Raw genomic sequence first — 14,334 nt, forward strand, 5'->3', positions numbered from 1 at the left:
ACCGCAGCACAACTAGAGAAACGGAGGCTCGCTGATTTTTTCCTCGTGCTGCGTGCAGCTACAGCAGAAATAAACAGTGAAAATGGTGTTCTGATAATTATACTGACTCTGTACCACCTTTTACTAAAGTGACACATATATCTGTTTTACTCAAACTTTCCTGCTTCTGTTTCAAAATAAAACAACGTCTCTGTCGACAGAATCCCATCAGTTGTTGACACGAGGCGTTTTTTGTGACACATTTGCAGGACTGTGATGTTGTCAATGCAGGAGTTTGCACGGCTTCATAAATGAATAGAAAATGCACTTATAAATGTAGAAATACAGTACTCATAGCGGCAGGCAGCCCTGCAGAAACATCAAAGCAACAATGCTGCCTGTGTGGACACCATACAAATTTGGCGAGGTTGCTGTCACGCGCTGCTCATGCATGCGGTGCGTTCCAGGCATATTGTGTTTGGATCTTCAAGCAAAAACATTTAAACTCTCAGCTTCTCACTTTAACTCTACCTGTGCTGTCAGTGGCTCGTCACTCAGCGTCATTAATGCAGGAAGCAGAAGAAAGGAACAGTTACTATTTTTAACTGGCTCTCTTACCTAAGCGTGAGGTCTGCTTCTTCTTGATCTCTGTCAGCTTGGGGATGGGGAAGGGCCCGTAGCACTGCGTGAAAATGACTGACAGCTGCTGGCTTATCACCTCGTTCTGCAGACAGACAGCAACACCAGTGAGGACAGAAACTTTCTACAGATGAGTTTTCTGGCTACTGTTCTCCATGAGCTAAAAATTTTATGCAAATGTATGATAATATGGTTTGGAGTGCAACTAAATATATGCAAATATGAGTGTTAATGTCACCCCGGCACACGAGCACAGGACAGTTTGTACTCGCAGAAAACCAGCCTTACTTTGTCTGATGTTCCTCTAACTAGCATTTTGTTTACATGCACATGAAAGAAAGCCCCGGTGACCTTGCTGGCTCGGAGGATCTGGAACATGAGCGGCAGGCCGTGCGTGATGAGCTCCTCTGTGTACTCGTCCTCCTGGATGCAGCTGAAGTCTTTGAGCAGGCCCTGGATCAGCGGCCGGCGGTGCTGGATGAAGCAGGTACGCAGGGACTCGAGCCAGGTGTGCAGCGTCCAGGGAACACCTGGGAACACCACCACGAGAACTGTGAATACAGACTCTTGTACGCCAGAGCCGCTCAGAGTCAAAGCAGTTTTTCAAGGGCGACAGAACCGACCATGTTTCCATCACTTTGTGGTGTTTGCATGAGTTGAAGGGCGATTGCATGGCGACTGTTGGATTAGCGGAAAGGCTCCGGAGGGAATATAAAGGCAGCACTTGAATATAATTAAAAAATGTCCTATAAAAAATGGCTGCGATGTTCTGCAACAATGCAATGAGCACTGGATGTGAGATTAATATGAATAATGACATGACAGCGGAGGCTTTGTGTATCGACAGCTCTGCTGAAATGATAAGTTGATTAATGGTGGAGAAAGTTAATCAATTCTAGTAAGCGATTAATCATTTATCAAGCAAAAACGTGCAGATTCCAGCCACTCAGATTGGAGAATTTACTGATTTTAATGTTTTATGCAAGTCTAAAGTTGACATGGTTGAGTTTAAAAGTTAATTCTTGACCTTGAAAATAGTAGCTGACAAAACGATTTAACGATTTCACCACAAGGTCCAAGAATCCACAGCAAGAGGATTGTTAGCTTAGGTTAGCACAAAGACTGGAAACAGGAGGAAACAGCCTTCGTCGTACTTGAGTACAGACACGGACAGCTGCAGACTTGCACATACGAAGTGGACACACTTACACACACGCTTCAATATTCAAATACAAACATTCATATATTCATATATTCATATGCAGACATGTTCCAGACATACACACACAAAAAAATATGATGCTGAGCTCCTGACAGGAAGAAGAGGAGTTCCTCTGCTGTATTTGGCTGAACAACAAACAAAGGACAACAAAAGGAAAACCAAGGACAGAGGGTACAGTGCATGCATACAGTGCACACAACAATCGTCCAGTTAACTCTTCTAGCACATGTGCAGTCAGCTTGTCTGTAGTGCAACAAAATCAGCTGCGTGTCAAAAGCTTTTTTAATGTTTGCTAATGAACACATTTTATCTTGCTTTAACACCCCGTAAAACCACACCTTATTATTTACATTTTACTTTTCACACTTGGCAGTTGCTTCTGTTTTCAGTCTTTATACCAGGTAAACTAACCAGCTGCTGCCTGTGCTGCCTTCATATTGAGAAAATCAATCTCTTCATTGCACTTTCAGCAAAAGGGCAAATAAGAGTATTTCTCGAAGCGTCAAGCTTAAATTGAACATGGATTACTTAAAGTAAACTCCATCTGCTAAGGATTGTGCAATATGACTATAGACTGTATACAAAGATGGATAACATAACAGTTCCCAAAAGTGAAGCCAAAGTATCCTGATCACCCCCGGTGGCTGGCTGCAGTATAGCTCTTTATTTGACACTATGAAATGAAGAGTGACATCATGACTGACTCCTGATTGAGTTAGGCGGGTGTATGGACAGGACGACTTCGATACCATCGCTCCACCGGCCAATCACTACTGAGTAGACTCTGGCTCCAAATGACATCACAAGCACAGGATGGCAGGGCCTGTATCTGGGATATTTTGGCTTAATCTTTATAGAGTGGGAGGAAGTGGAGATGCATTAACCATCTTTATATACAGTCTATGAATATGACCAAAATGTTCAAAAGAGCTACTAAATGCGCTTGTGGTGAGATTATTTTGTCAACTAAAATAAATTAAGTCAGTTAATCCTTATCAGTTACATTCAGTCTAATTCCAAATTACCTGGACAATGTTGGGTGAAAGCTGATGATTGCTACATGCATAGAATGAGCCCTGCATTAAGACACTTTTTCATCATCCTCTTCACACCTCTGACCCAAAAAACTCTATATCTATCTAAACTATAAAAAGTCCTACGACTGTTTCATGGTCGGATGAGCAGCTGAGAGAGTGTACAGGACAGGACGGGACAGGACAGGCACAGCATGAGCACATCTCCAGGACAGCTGGAGGCACCAGAGAGCGATGCATGTGTGCCAGTGAAGCATGTATTAGTAAATCTGACCTAAGCTGCGGATGTCTATGGTGATGTCCACATGGCCGTGCTCTGCGCTATGGTACATGGCCTCTCTCAGGGCCCTCAGTTTGGCCTTTCCTGTTCGCAGCGTGCCTCCGCCGTTGGCCTGCAGCGCCAACCTCTTCTCCCCGTGGTCCGAGCTCTCTGCCAGGATCTCCTCCAGGGACAGCACGTCCCCCTTTTCGTGCTCCGACTGGGACAGGAGCTTCCGGAATACATTCCTACAGGGACAGAGGAAGAAAATAACCAGAGTTACCACCGTGTGGATTTATGCTTCTACACACCGGTCAAGCTGCAGTTAGTCTTTACATCCATGTCTGTGAAAACATGGATGTTTCACACACATGTTCCTCCCGGCGACACACAAGATCGATACGAGACACCCAAGATTAGTGTCACCATATCAATATCTGACCAAATATCTCTTCTTCTGCTCCTGAGTTATGTCGTTGAATAATGGCCAGAAAACATTATGATGTCACTGTGAAGTTGGTCTTACGGATATAAAATGTCATCCTTTCGTCATTTTTTAAAATGTTGTCATAATTAGCATATGATTTTTTGAATTATGGCCAAAAACCCATATGTGAGATCACAGTGACCTTTGACCACCAAAATCTGATCACTTCATTGTTAAGTCAAAGTGGACGTTTGTGCAAAATTTAAGGAAACCACCACTGAAAGGTCTTCTTAAGATATCGCTTTTACAAGAATGAGATGGACCCAAGGTCACAGCGACCTCGACCTTCAACCTATTATCACCGAAATCGAATCTTCCATCTTTGAGTCCAATATCACATTTACAAGAAAGAGACAGACGAGGTCACAGTGACCTTATACCACTAAAATATAATCAGATCATTCAGAAGTCCGAATGGATTTGAGCCAAATTTAAGCAAAACACCACTGAAAGGCCTTAAGATAAAGATGAGACGGACACAAGATCACAGTGATCTCAGCCTCTGACCTTTGACCTCCAAACTCTAATCTGTTCATCCTTTTGTCTAAGTGAACATTTGTGCCAAATTTAAGTAAAACTCCCTCAAAAGGCCTTCTTCAGCTATCGCATTCATGAGAATGCGACAGATGCAAGGTCTCTAATCAGTTCATCCTTGAGTCCATGTGAATGTTTATGCCAAATTTGAAGAAAAACAAATCCCTCAAGGTGTTCTTAAAATATTATGTTTACAAGAATGCAACAGAAAAGTTCACAGTGACCTTGATTTTTGACCTATGACCCTCAAAATCTGATCAGTTCATCCTTGAGTCTGCATGGACGTTTGTGCTAATTATCAAGAAATTCCCTCAAGCTGTTCTTGAGATATCACATCCACAAGAACGGGACGCATGGACAACCCAAAAACATAATACCTTCAGCCACGTCTCTCATTAGTGTGGAGGCATAAAAACCCAGACAGAGATTAAAGAGAAGCGGAGTGACAGATTAGTTTATGGTCAGGGGAAGAGGTAAAAAAAGAGGGAAACAAGCTGTCAGGAGGTGGTGAGAAAACTGCAAAACACCTAGCACGACCCGGGGTCAAATACTAGGAAGAAAGTTGTGAAGTGGATGATCACAGACCGGAAAATAGTGCTAAATTAAGCACACACGCACTGCGTTGACTCCACATGAAAGCCATCCAGCTCTCGAGCTGTGATGGCACTCAAAATATTCTCATACACTTGATTAAGTTTGATTGCCTACGCTGTCCTGTTGAGTCAAAATATATGAAGCTGAAACTGATTATCACCTCTAATAAGAAAAAAAAAAAGTTGCAATATAACATTTGAGTTTTTTGAGATACATTAGTGATGTTTACAACATTGCAACGCACTGTTTCTGCAACACCACGTAACGAACGCAGTGTGATCACAGCCAGTGAATGCATCACTGCACCATCTGCTTCAGCGAGGAGGGGCTTGTTTAGGGGCCAAGTCCAACACGACATCATATCCCGTTTTTGAGTTTGTTTGATCACTGAGGGAGGCTCACTGCCGTCACTTTGAAGCTGTTCGTTAAACGTTGTTTGATCTCCACTAACAGTCCCCTGATTTTGAATATACATCAGTGTAAATCTGCATTTTCTCTGGTTTGCAGACATCAACACGTTACATCTTTTTGGGATTTTTCAACATCTCACTCCTTAACTTTGAGCATTTAACTTATACTAAAAGCAGCCTCCACTCTTCTTGGACGGCTTTATGAAAGATTTTGGAGACTGGCTGCAGGGATTTGTTCCCATTAAGGCACAAGAGCATTAGCGAGATCCAGCACTTAAGTTGGGTGATAAGGCCTGACTCTCGGTCCAAAGGTGATGGATGGAGGCTGAGGTCGGGGCTCTACACTTCTTAACTTTTGCTTGGCTCTATTTTCTTTGGCCAATCACAGGACGTTTTTAGAGAATGCAGCTGTCAATCATATCAATCACTGAACTGCATTTTCATTGGACATGTAAACAGCTTAGCAGGAATGTTGTTGTTTTCAGAATAAGGGCAAAAATTGTAGTATTTTGTGCATGTAAATATACTCAATGAAGAGTCATAAAGACATCTGTAAAGGAAGACCTTCTTGGCCAAACTTTCCTGTTGTATTGAAATGCCAGTGGAGAGCAGCTAAAATATGATATATATGATAATATGATAACATTGTGAAAACGATCCTCGTGTACACGGATCCGCAAAAACAACAAAAACGCTGTAGTATGCATGCCAGGCTGGCTGTGCAACTTTTTTAAAAAATCATCTCATGTAACACTTTGTAAGACTACAAACTGGTGTATTTCGCATAAAGTTTTGCTTTCAGTACCTGAATAATGTCGCTCTACAGTTAGGTGTCTAGACATGTCTTGAGTCACATTCCTACAAAATGTTAAAAATATAATTATATTTGTAAATGATGCTGTCTCATTCCCTCTTCTTTTTTTTCTCTCTGCTTTGTAAGCAAACTTGGTGTTAAGTGTGAACTTTTCCGCCCCATCATTTCACCACCGCTCCTGATGCAGTTTGAACCTGGTCACGACGCGCTGCAGCAGCATCATCATCATACTATAATTGATTGTCTTAATAATGCTGCATTGTGTTGTTGGCTTACCACTCCAGCTCCTTCCTGACAGCTCTCACTGCCCTGAATGTTAATGGGCTTTATCTTACCCAGCTGCGGGGAAATGATGTCAAACCGAAGCCATAAGTGCTGCTGAATAGACTGCGGCGCTTATCGTCGCCTTCTGTCTGACAGCGAGATATCTGCCTCTCATACATATACTGCAGGATTCTGTGAGAGGCAGATGGACCAGGACACAGTGTGTAAATGGATCAATACCATTGTAATAGATATGTCTCTGCTGGCTGGCGCTTGTGTGTGTGTCTATGTGTCCCCATATGTGTGTGTGATTGCCTGTATTACCTGTGGCCGTGTGCTGCTGCCAGGCTGTATGAGTTCATATCTCCCAGGGGGGCTGAAGAGATGCCGTTTCGACACATGGTACCGATCATCGGGTCGGCCCCTCTCTCCAAAAGCAAACTCACCAGCTCAAAGTTACCTAAACGGGAAGAAACACACAAGTAAAGGGTGAATACGCTAAAATACAGCACACATTTAATGCTCTGCGACCATGTGGATCAGTGGTGGAATGTAAAAAAGTACAATTACTCAAGTATTTTACTTATATATTCAGAATATTCAGTCCATTGGTTTGATACTTTACTCAAATAAAGGACCTGAAGGCTTCTTTCTTCACTGACACTGGTGCTGAAAGTGTTTGTTGTTTGAGGTAAAGGGAGCTTTTTAAGTTCTTTGAAGCGCACAACAACAAAACATTACGCATCAAAACACCTTTTTACATTCACTGAATTCCACACGGTCGCTGTAAATTAAATCGAGTGAGATCTGCTCCGCTGAGAACAAAACAACTCATAACTAATCCCTGATGCACTCTGCTGAGCAGAAGAGCGGGAACTACTGTACGCACCAGTTTAAAGACTTCAATACTGATCTTATCTGATACAGTCAAGAAGACACAGTTCATTTAAAACCAACTGATACACTGCTTACTCCAGCTTTTATATCCCTGTAAAGTTAATGTGAAGTAAAATAAAAGCCTGAACCCGAGTAAAATCATTCTGTGCTTAGAAAGTCTCCCACTTATTGCTATTCATTAACACATTCCAGCTCTGGGATTGTGGTCTTTATTTCATCTACATTATTTATTATTTAATGAGCTGGATGTTAATAGTATTCATTATCCCTGGCTGTGTGTTTTAAATCACTTGTTACCGTGGCAACACGGCTGCCTGCACATACTTTCCTGAGTTCACTGTAACATGGAGATACACAACTTGGATTTATGTTTCTAAAACTTTAACTTAGATTAATTTAAAAGGCAGCAATGTGGATAAGCCTTGTGAATGAAAAAGTCAATCCTGAGGGAAATATGTGATGTATTTAACACTTTAGGACTGTCTGCAGCATTTTACGTGCTTTTCATTCTTCATTTTTTTGATAAATTTGGCTGTGATTGTGCATATGTCATACATTTTAGCAAGACTGTGTATTTTTGTTGTTAAATGCAAAATTAAATTAAAGTATTAAAATTAAATACAATGTGCCATTGTAAGTCATTCAACCTCAATTTTTGATCCCACAGCCATCAAAGCATTAAAACATTATTATTATTTCTGGGTGTCATTCTGGGTTTTTGCCTTGAACTTTGTCATTTTAACTATTTACCACATGATGATGTCTTTTTTTTAACCATATTTGGCATTTGGAGAAAATAAATGTTATTTCCACTAGGTGCACGGTCACAATCAATGTTGCTGCAAATCTTTGACATATCCCTACCTGGCATTTAAAGGGTTAAAATTCAGAAAATTAATGAATATTTGATATTTATGATTAGGACTGATGCTGGTTAAAAATAAACTCTATGAAAGTAGGAAATAATATTAATGTATCATATTTTTTAAAACTTGATTTTAAAAAAGCACATTTTGTTCACATGAGTGTGTGTAATACTAAAGTGGCCCCTAAGGGTTAAAGGAACAGTACAACTAATTATTTGCTTTGTTTCCAATAAGATTGACATCACTCTCACGTCTGTGTGGTAAATATGTGGCTGCAGTGGCCACTTAGCTTAACAAAAAGACTGTAAATAAGGGGAAAAAACAGCCAGGCCAGTTCTGTCCAATGATAACAAATTCCACCTACCAGCACCTCTAAAGCTCACTAATTAACACGTTATATTTTGTTTGATAAAAAATCTCAGTGTCAGAACATGTGCAGGGCTATTTCTTGCCTGGGCACAGTGACGTGAGTTTCTAATGGTTGTCTAGTAGCCTCAAACTGATGAAAAGACTTCTTTAGTTTGTCTCATTGAACACTACGGCCTTCGAGTGTCAATTAGTGAACTTTAGACCTCGATCAGACGGAGCTATTTTAGCAGCCTGGGGATGTTTTTTAGTAATTGTTTTCAGGAGAGTAAAGTGTTTTGCTCGCTGCTTTTGCATTGCTAAACACCTCACATTTTTTCTGCTCTACGCACCTCATGATTTGGCAGGAGTGCCATGAACGCCTCAAGTTGTCACTGCTGTTTTTTGGTGAAGAAAAGCAAGTGTTACACTACCATAAGCACACTTTCACCCTCATCCTGGTCCAGCTGGTGTTACTCCCTGTGATTTCTCCCATTTCTAACGGTCTCATGTACCCACACAGATCTCCGTTTCCCTCCATCTGTCCATTTTTATGCTGATTTTAAGGTACAGCTATATAAGTTGACTTAACAGCAAAATAGCGGTTAAGCTACACTGAAAAAAAAACGCAGTAAGCTGAAAAAACTTCTCTGTCTGATCAGGGCAGGCATCAACAAAAAAAGCTCGTGCTCTGATCGCAGCTGGAGTCTTTATGCTAAGCTAACCAGCTGCTGGCTTTAGCTTCATATTCAATGAACAGATAAGAAAGTGCTACAAATCTTCTTATCTGACTCTCAGCAAGAAAGTGCACACACTCCTTCAAATGCCAAACCATTCCTTCAAATGCACATCTGGTTCAAATTTGACAGATAACTAAAGAAAGGTTAAAGCTCATTTTGACTGAATAAAACTGCATATTCTTCCATCAGTGGTATAATAAGCACAATTAGTCAAGTACTGCACCAAAGTAAAAGTTCAAGGTTTTTAAGGTACTTTACTTCCATTTTATGTAAATTTATAGTTCTACTCCACTACATCTCAGAGGGAAATGTACTTTTTACTCCACCATATTTGTCTAACAGCTTTACTTTTCAAATTACAATTTTTCATACCCCTGTTAACCAGATTTGGTGATTTTGAATTTGAGTATTTGAATATTATTAGACAAACTGAAGGATGTGTTGAGAAAATTCTCCTACTTCTTAAGCTAAATAAGCTCCTTAAAAACCTTCTTGGATCTGCTAAAAAATGCATCGTCACAAAGCTGAAAACGGGGCTGCTTTTCTGACTTTTTAGAGATACGTGATTCTCAAAGCACAGCCACGCTACGAATATATGATCATGATGATGTTACAGAATCTGATGCACCACTGTGGAGTAAAACTACCCAAAAGGAAATAAAGGAATTCAAATAAACGTAATCTATGCAACATACACATTAATGCAACATTAACATTAATCCAAAAACATCAGATAGAATAGGGAAATACTGATATTTTAAAGCACAATGAGTACTTTTACTTAAGTAAGGTTTCAATGCAGAACTTTTATTTGTAGTAGAGTATTTTCAGTCTTTGTTTTTGTCCTTTTACTAAAGTAAGGCATTAAATACTTTTTCCATCACTGTCTTTTATATGCCTCTGCATCATTGTGGTGCACAGCAACACAATGATGATGAGCAGCATTTAAAATGTGCTGCATTCTTGAATCTCAGATCGTAATTGAAAGTGATGAATTAATTAGATGATTAAAGCGGAGTGAGAATGCCTTCTGGTGAACTCTGAATCCAGCATGTCATGACTAATCCCTCACTCGCCGTATCAAGAATGAGAACACTCGGGTCACATGTGACCATATAAAAATGTGAAAGTGAGGATGAGTCTTTGCTGCCTGTATGTGTGTTTACCTGCAGCAGAGGCCAGCTGGAGCGGGGTCTCCGTGTAGTTCTCCGCCCCATCCTGCAGGGCGCCCTCCACATTCGCTCTATTATCCAGCAGCAACTGTGATGGGGAGGGAGGGAGGGAGGTGGAGAAGGAAGGAGGGAGGGGAAAACAAACCAGGAGGGAGAGCAGGGAGGGAGAAAACAGGCGAGGGGGAGACGGTGTGTTACACTCGGGCTTGGCAAGAAGAGAAAGCCTCAACTGATGGAAACCTAAACCACCTCATTTAGAGATTGTCCTACTTCTGGATACTAAACACACTCCTATCTCCACTTCCTCATTAGCTTCTTATTGTTGGTGCCTGAGCTGAGAGAGGAGGAATCAAAATGGTTTCTGTTTCTATTAAAAAAAAAAAAAGCCTCTGATTGCAGTGGTGAAGATTAATAATTGAAAAATTCCTGAGGGCGACGCTGTTCATCAGGCTTTCAGCCAATGTCAGCTCATACAATAACTACTGCAACAACATTTATTATATATTAAAAATGAACAAAACACTGAAATTTGGCACCCCTGAGGCTGTGTATCAGGCTGGCTGAGCTCTGCTCTGTTGAGTTCGCCTCCGGACGTTTCTCACTGCTGCTGTCGGACCAATCCTTGGATTCAGTTATGGTTTAAACCAGGGGGGGCAGTGTGACTCATCTACACATCTTTAAGGGTAACTTCTGTATTTTTCAACCTGGACCCTTTTTTTTTTTTTTGACATTTTTGTGTCAAGTGAATAATGGGAACACAAATTTTTGACACTGGTTCAGCATTGAGCAAAAAAGCTGCAATGTAACCACTCGGGGCATTTGTGCTTTATTCCTTATTCCAGTCAGGTAATGACCACAGAATAACTGTATTACAGAAAACTACTATTCTGTAAGATGAGCTCTTTTATATTGTACATTTGTGCATTTTTAATGGTGCATTGTATTATGTGTTTGTATGAACTGAACAAACAAACTGAATTTCCTCTAAGGTGGATAATAAATTCTCTATATCTATCTCTATTTACATCCACTAAAAGGGCTTAATTTTTGCCACTGACAGGCTCAGATTGTTGTTAATTGTTTGATAACATTATGGAAAGGATCCCTACAGACTTAGACTGTTTGGTTCTAGAGTAAGATCCTTTTAGTTTAACCAGAAACAACCCCGAAATCACTATCAGAAAACTCGCCAGAACCCATATAAATAAACAGTAACATTAGCATCAAAAAAAAAAATCTGCTTAACCCTATGAAACCTATGATGGACAGCACTTTTCTTGTGCTGTATTTAGATGTCTGTCATAGGAATTTAAACCTTTAAACCCTGAGCTAATTGGCTTGATTTATTTCGTAAACATGGGAAAAAGGAAATGAGCAACTTAAGAAATGTCACGCAATTTGTCAGGAATTGATACTTTTTTTTTTTTTTCAAAAGCTAGGGAAATATTTCTTAAAACAAAATATGTTTACAATTATCAGAATTATATATTTAAAATTATTTCAGAAAGTTTTTATATTTTTAAGGCACTTTTTTCAGGTAATTTCCTTTCTTTAACTTTCCCATTTTATTTATTTATTTATGTGTATTTTCAGGTAATTTTTTGTACATTTTAATAATTTCTTGCTAATTTTTGTACAATTTCTTTATGTTTTTCAAAGAAATCAAGCCTATATGCCCAGGTTTCAAAGGCTTAACAACAGGATTTTGCTCTTTAATATTAAGGTCTATCTCTGTGGGAATTATTTTCATTATGTTGTCAGACATTCGGAATAATATTTTGAGCCTGTCAGTGGTAAAAACAAACACTTTCAGCGGACATAAACTGATGATGCACAAATGTCCGCAGTGGTAACATTACCAATTTCAAAACTTTCCATTAGTCACTTAGACACATAAACATGGGAAATAGAGTCATGGTTAAAAATACAGAATTTACCATTTAAAAGCATACATTATTAAAAACAAACTTAATTTGGAGAGTTTGTCTCGACCAAATCCTCTCCACATAATCACTACACAGGATCAAGGAGGAGAAAAATAAAAACGACATACGGCATTATTATTATTATAATGCAAAATAATAATAATCATCATCATTATATCCTCATTTTCAGGGTCAGGGCAAGGGCCACAGGTTAATGGTTACAGGTCATAAACGTCACTACCTGCACGACAGGGACGTGTCCGTGTAACACGGCGAAAGTGAGTGGCGTCCCCTGGCGCGTTTCAGGATAAACTGAGGGGTGCTTGTTTACTGTGCTTGGCACCTGGGAAGTCATAGGTGAAGTTCAGGGAGAGAGATATACAGCCATTAACATTCACAGCTCAGGGCGGGAGATGAGGGGGAGGGAGAGGGGAGCGAGAAGCAGTATGCAGGAAGAGTGTAAGCAAAAGAGGGCAGGATGGCAGAGGGAGATTTTCCTCTTGAGTTTCACAGAAAAATCTTTGAGCAGCTTGACTTCTATTTCTCATCTCAGTCCTCGCTCTTCAGAGTATATTTGCACTGGGCATGGCTCTCTGACCACACTTTGTACTATCTGCCGAGCTCCATCTTTAGTGTTTCATTTCAAAGGGGAATGAAACCAGAGAGAAAACACAACACTGGCAGAGACTACAAACACTGTCAAGACGGGCGGTGCTGACTCATGAACAAAGCAGCGTCGGGGTAAAATTAAACAGGCATACAGCCCCGATGTTGTTCTGCGATTTCAAAAGTGGCCTCATCACAGAGTAAATTACCAAAAATTATTTCTAAATGTCGCCTGGAGGAGGGCTCTTTTTTTCGACAGACGTTTAATGTAATGTCACATTTCATTTGAGCTCTGATGTTAACAGTGGGACTCTTAGTGTTTTTGTGTTTGCACTGATTAATTATTAATTAGCTGACAATATGAGGCCGTTTTAGCAGACGCATGACTGCAATATCTTACAATATCAAGACTGTAGAGATGTGTTTTAACAAGACGTTTTAATTAGTAGAATTTTTAATCAGTGATCTGCTACATTGTCTGCTTTTATGTTACTTACAGGCTCAGTTCACCCAAATTACACTCAAGTTATCTCCGGGGCTGAAAACTGCTTAAACCTGCATTACTTCTAGTGGCCAGCAGGGGGCAAAAAGATGTCTAATAGAGCAGAAGTCTGTGTGAAAATGACCTTACTTCTTAGTTGATTTATTGCCTCAATAAACATTTTAATGGTCCGAACCACTAGTTTCAGGTCTTCTTAATTACAGCATGATAATCATTAAAAAAAATTATGGCCCTATTTAGCATAAAATGGACAATAAAGCAGGCTAGGTTCAGGGGCAAGGCTACCTTGTGATTGGCATGTTCCTTCAGGTTCTCAGTCAGATCTAGGGCTGTACCTGAATTATGTAAGTCGAATCAGATTACGCCCTAAAGTACAAATACATGTCAATTCAATTGTCAATTTATTGAATGGGCTCAGTGTTCAGTGTGACAGCGCCATACATGTTTTAGAGTAAACAAGCTAACCGCGCTGACGACAGATCACAAAAGTGCAACAACATTTTTTGCCAACACTAGATATCAAATAAGAGCCAGAGGCGGTGTCGAGTTAAGTTGCTGTGAGCTGTTAGTTCACCACTTCTCAGCAGAAGGGAGAAAATCGTTTTAGCTTAGAGCCTTACGGTGCAAAGCCTCTCCTCCTCGAGCTGCTGCGTCATATCCGCAGCTGTCTGTACCAAAGAGTAAAAGTCAATAATGCTCGCTCCATACAACATTTCCTGAAGCACACTGCACAGCACACATAACAGCAAAAAAAACAACTGCTCGACTTGAAGCAATCTCAGTCGATTGAGGGGTTTCAGACTGATGACTCCAATCTCTGACTGTCAACGCCAGAAGAAAATAAGAAGGCGACGGGTTAAATGCCAAACTCAGGGTTTCAAAATGAGAGTCGAAAAAATGAGAAGGCGACATCACGGTGGCTACTTCTACTTCCTTCATCAGCTGGTTTTCTCACTTCCCAAACAGATAGTTTCGGTTTTATATGTTGAGGTTTTGAGATTCTCGCCATGTTAATAAAATGGAGGTGATTGAAAAGTCACTTTTG

The 14,334-nt window shown here is 40.3% G+C and overlaps 1 protein-coding gene across 1 annotated transcript in view; it reads right to left on the bottom strand.

Moving 5' to 3' along the window:
* The window catches only part of btbd11a (BTB (POZ) domain containing 11a), a 39,138-nt gene that overhangs the window by 7,942 nt on the left and 16,862 nt on the right, over positions 1-14,334 (bottom strand). Inside the window, exons 5-10 of the mRNA XM_042511052.1 lie at positions 12,423-12,524; positions 10,251-10,344; positions 6,561-6,696; positions 3,149-3,381; positions 970-1,148; positions 598-703 (exon numbers count right to left, since the gene is read on the bottom strand). Coding sequence (XP_042366986.1) covers positions 598-703; positions 970-1,148; positions 3,149-3,381; positions 6,561-6,696; positions 10,251-10,344; positions 12,423-12,524 — 850 coding nt within the window. The remainder of the gene's footprint in view (positions 1-597; positions 704-969; positions 1,149-3,148; positions 3,382-6,560; positions 6,697-10,250; positions 10,345-12,422; positions 12,525-14,334) is intronic.

The sequence above is a fragment of the Plectropomus leopardus genome, chromosome 22 (genome assembly GCF_008729295.1).
Source record: "Plectropomus leopardus isolate mb chromosome 22, YSFRI_Pleo_2.0, whole genome shotgun sequence".
Taxonomy (NCBI): Eukaryota; Metazoa; Chordata; class Actinopteri; order Perciformes; family Serranidae; genus Plectropomus; species Plectropomus leopardus.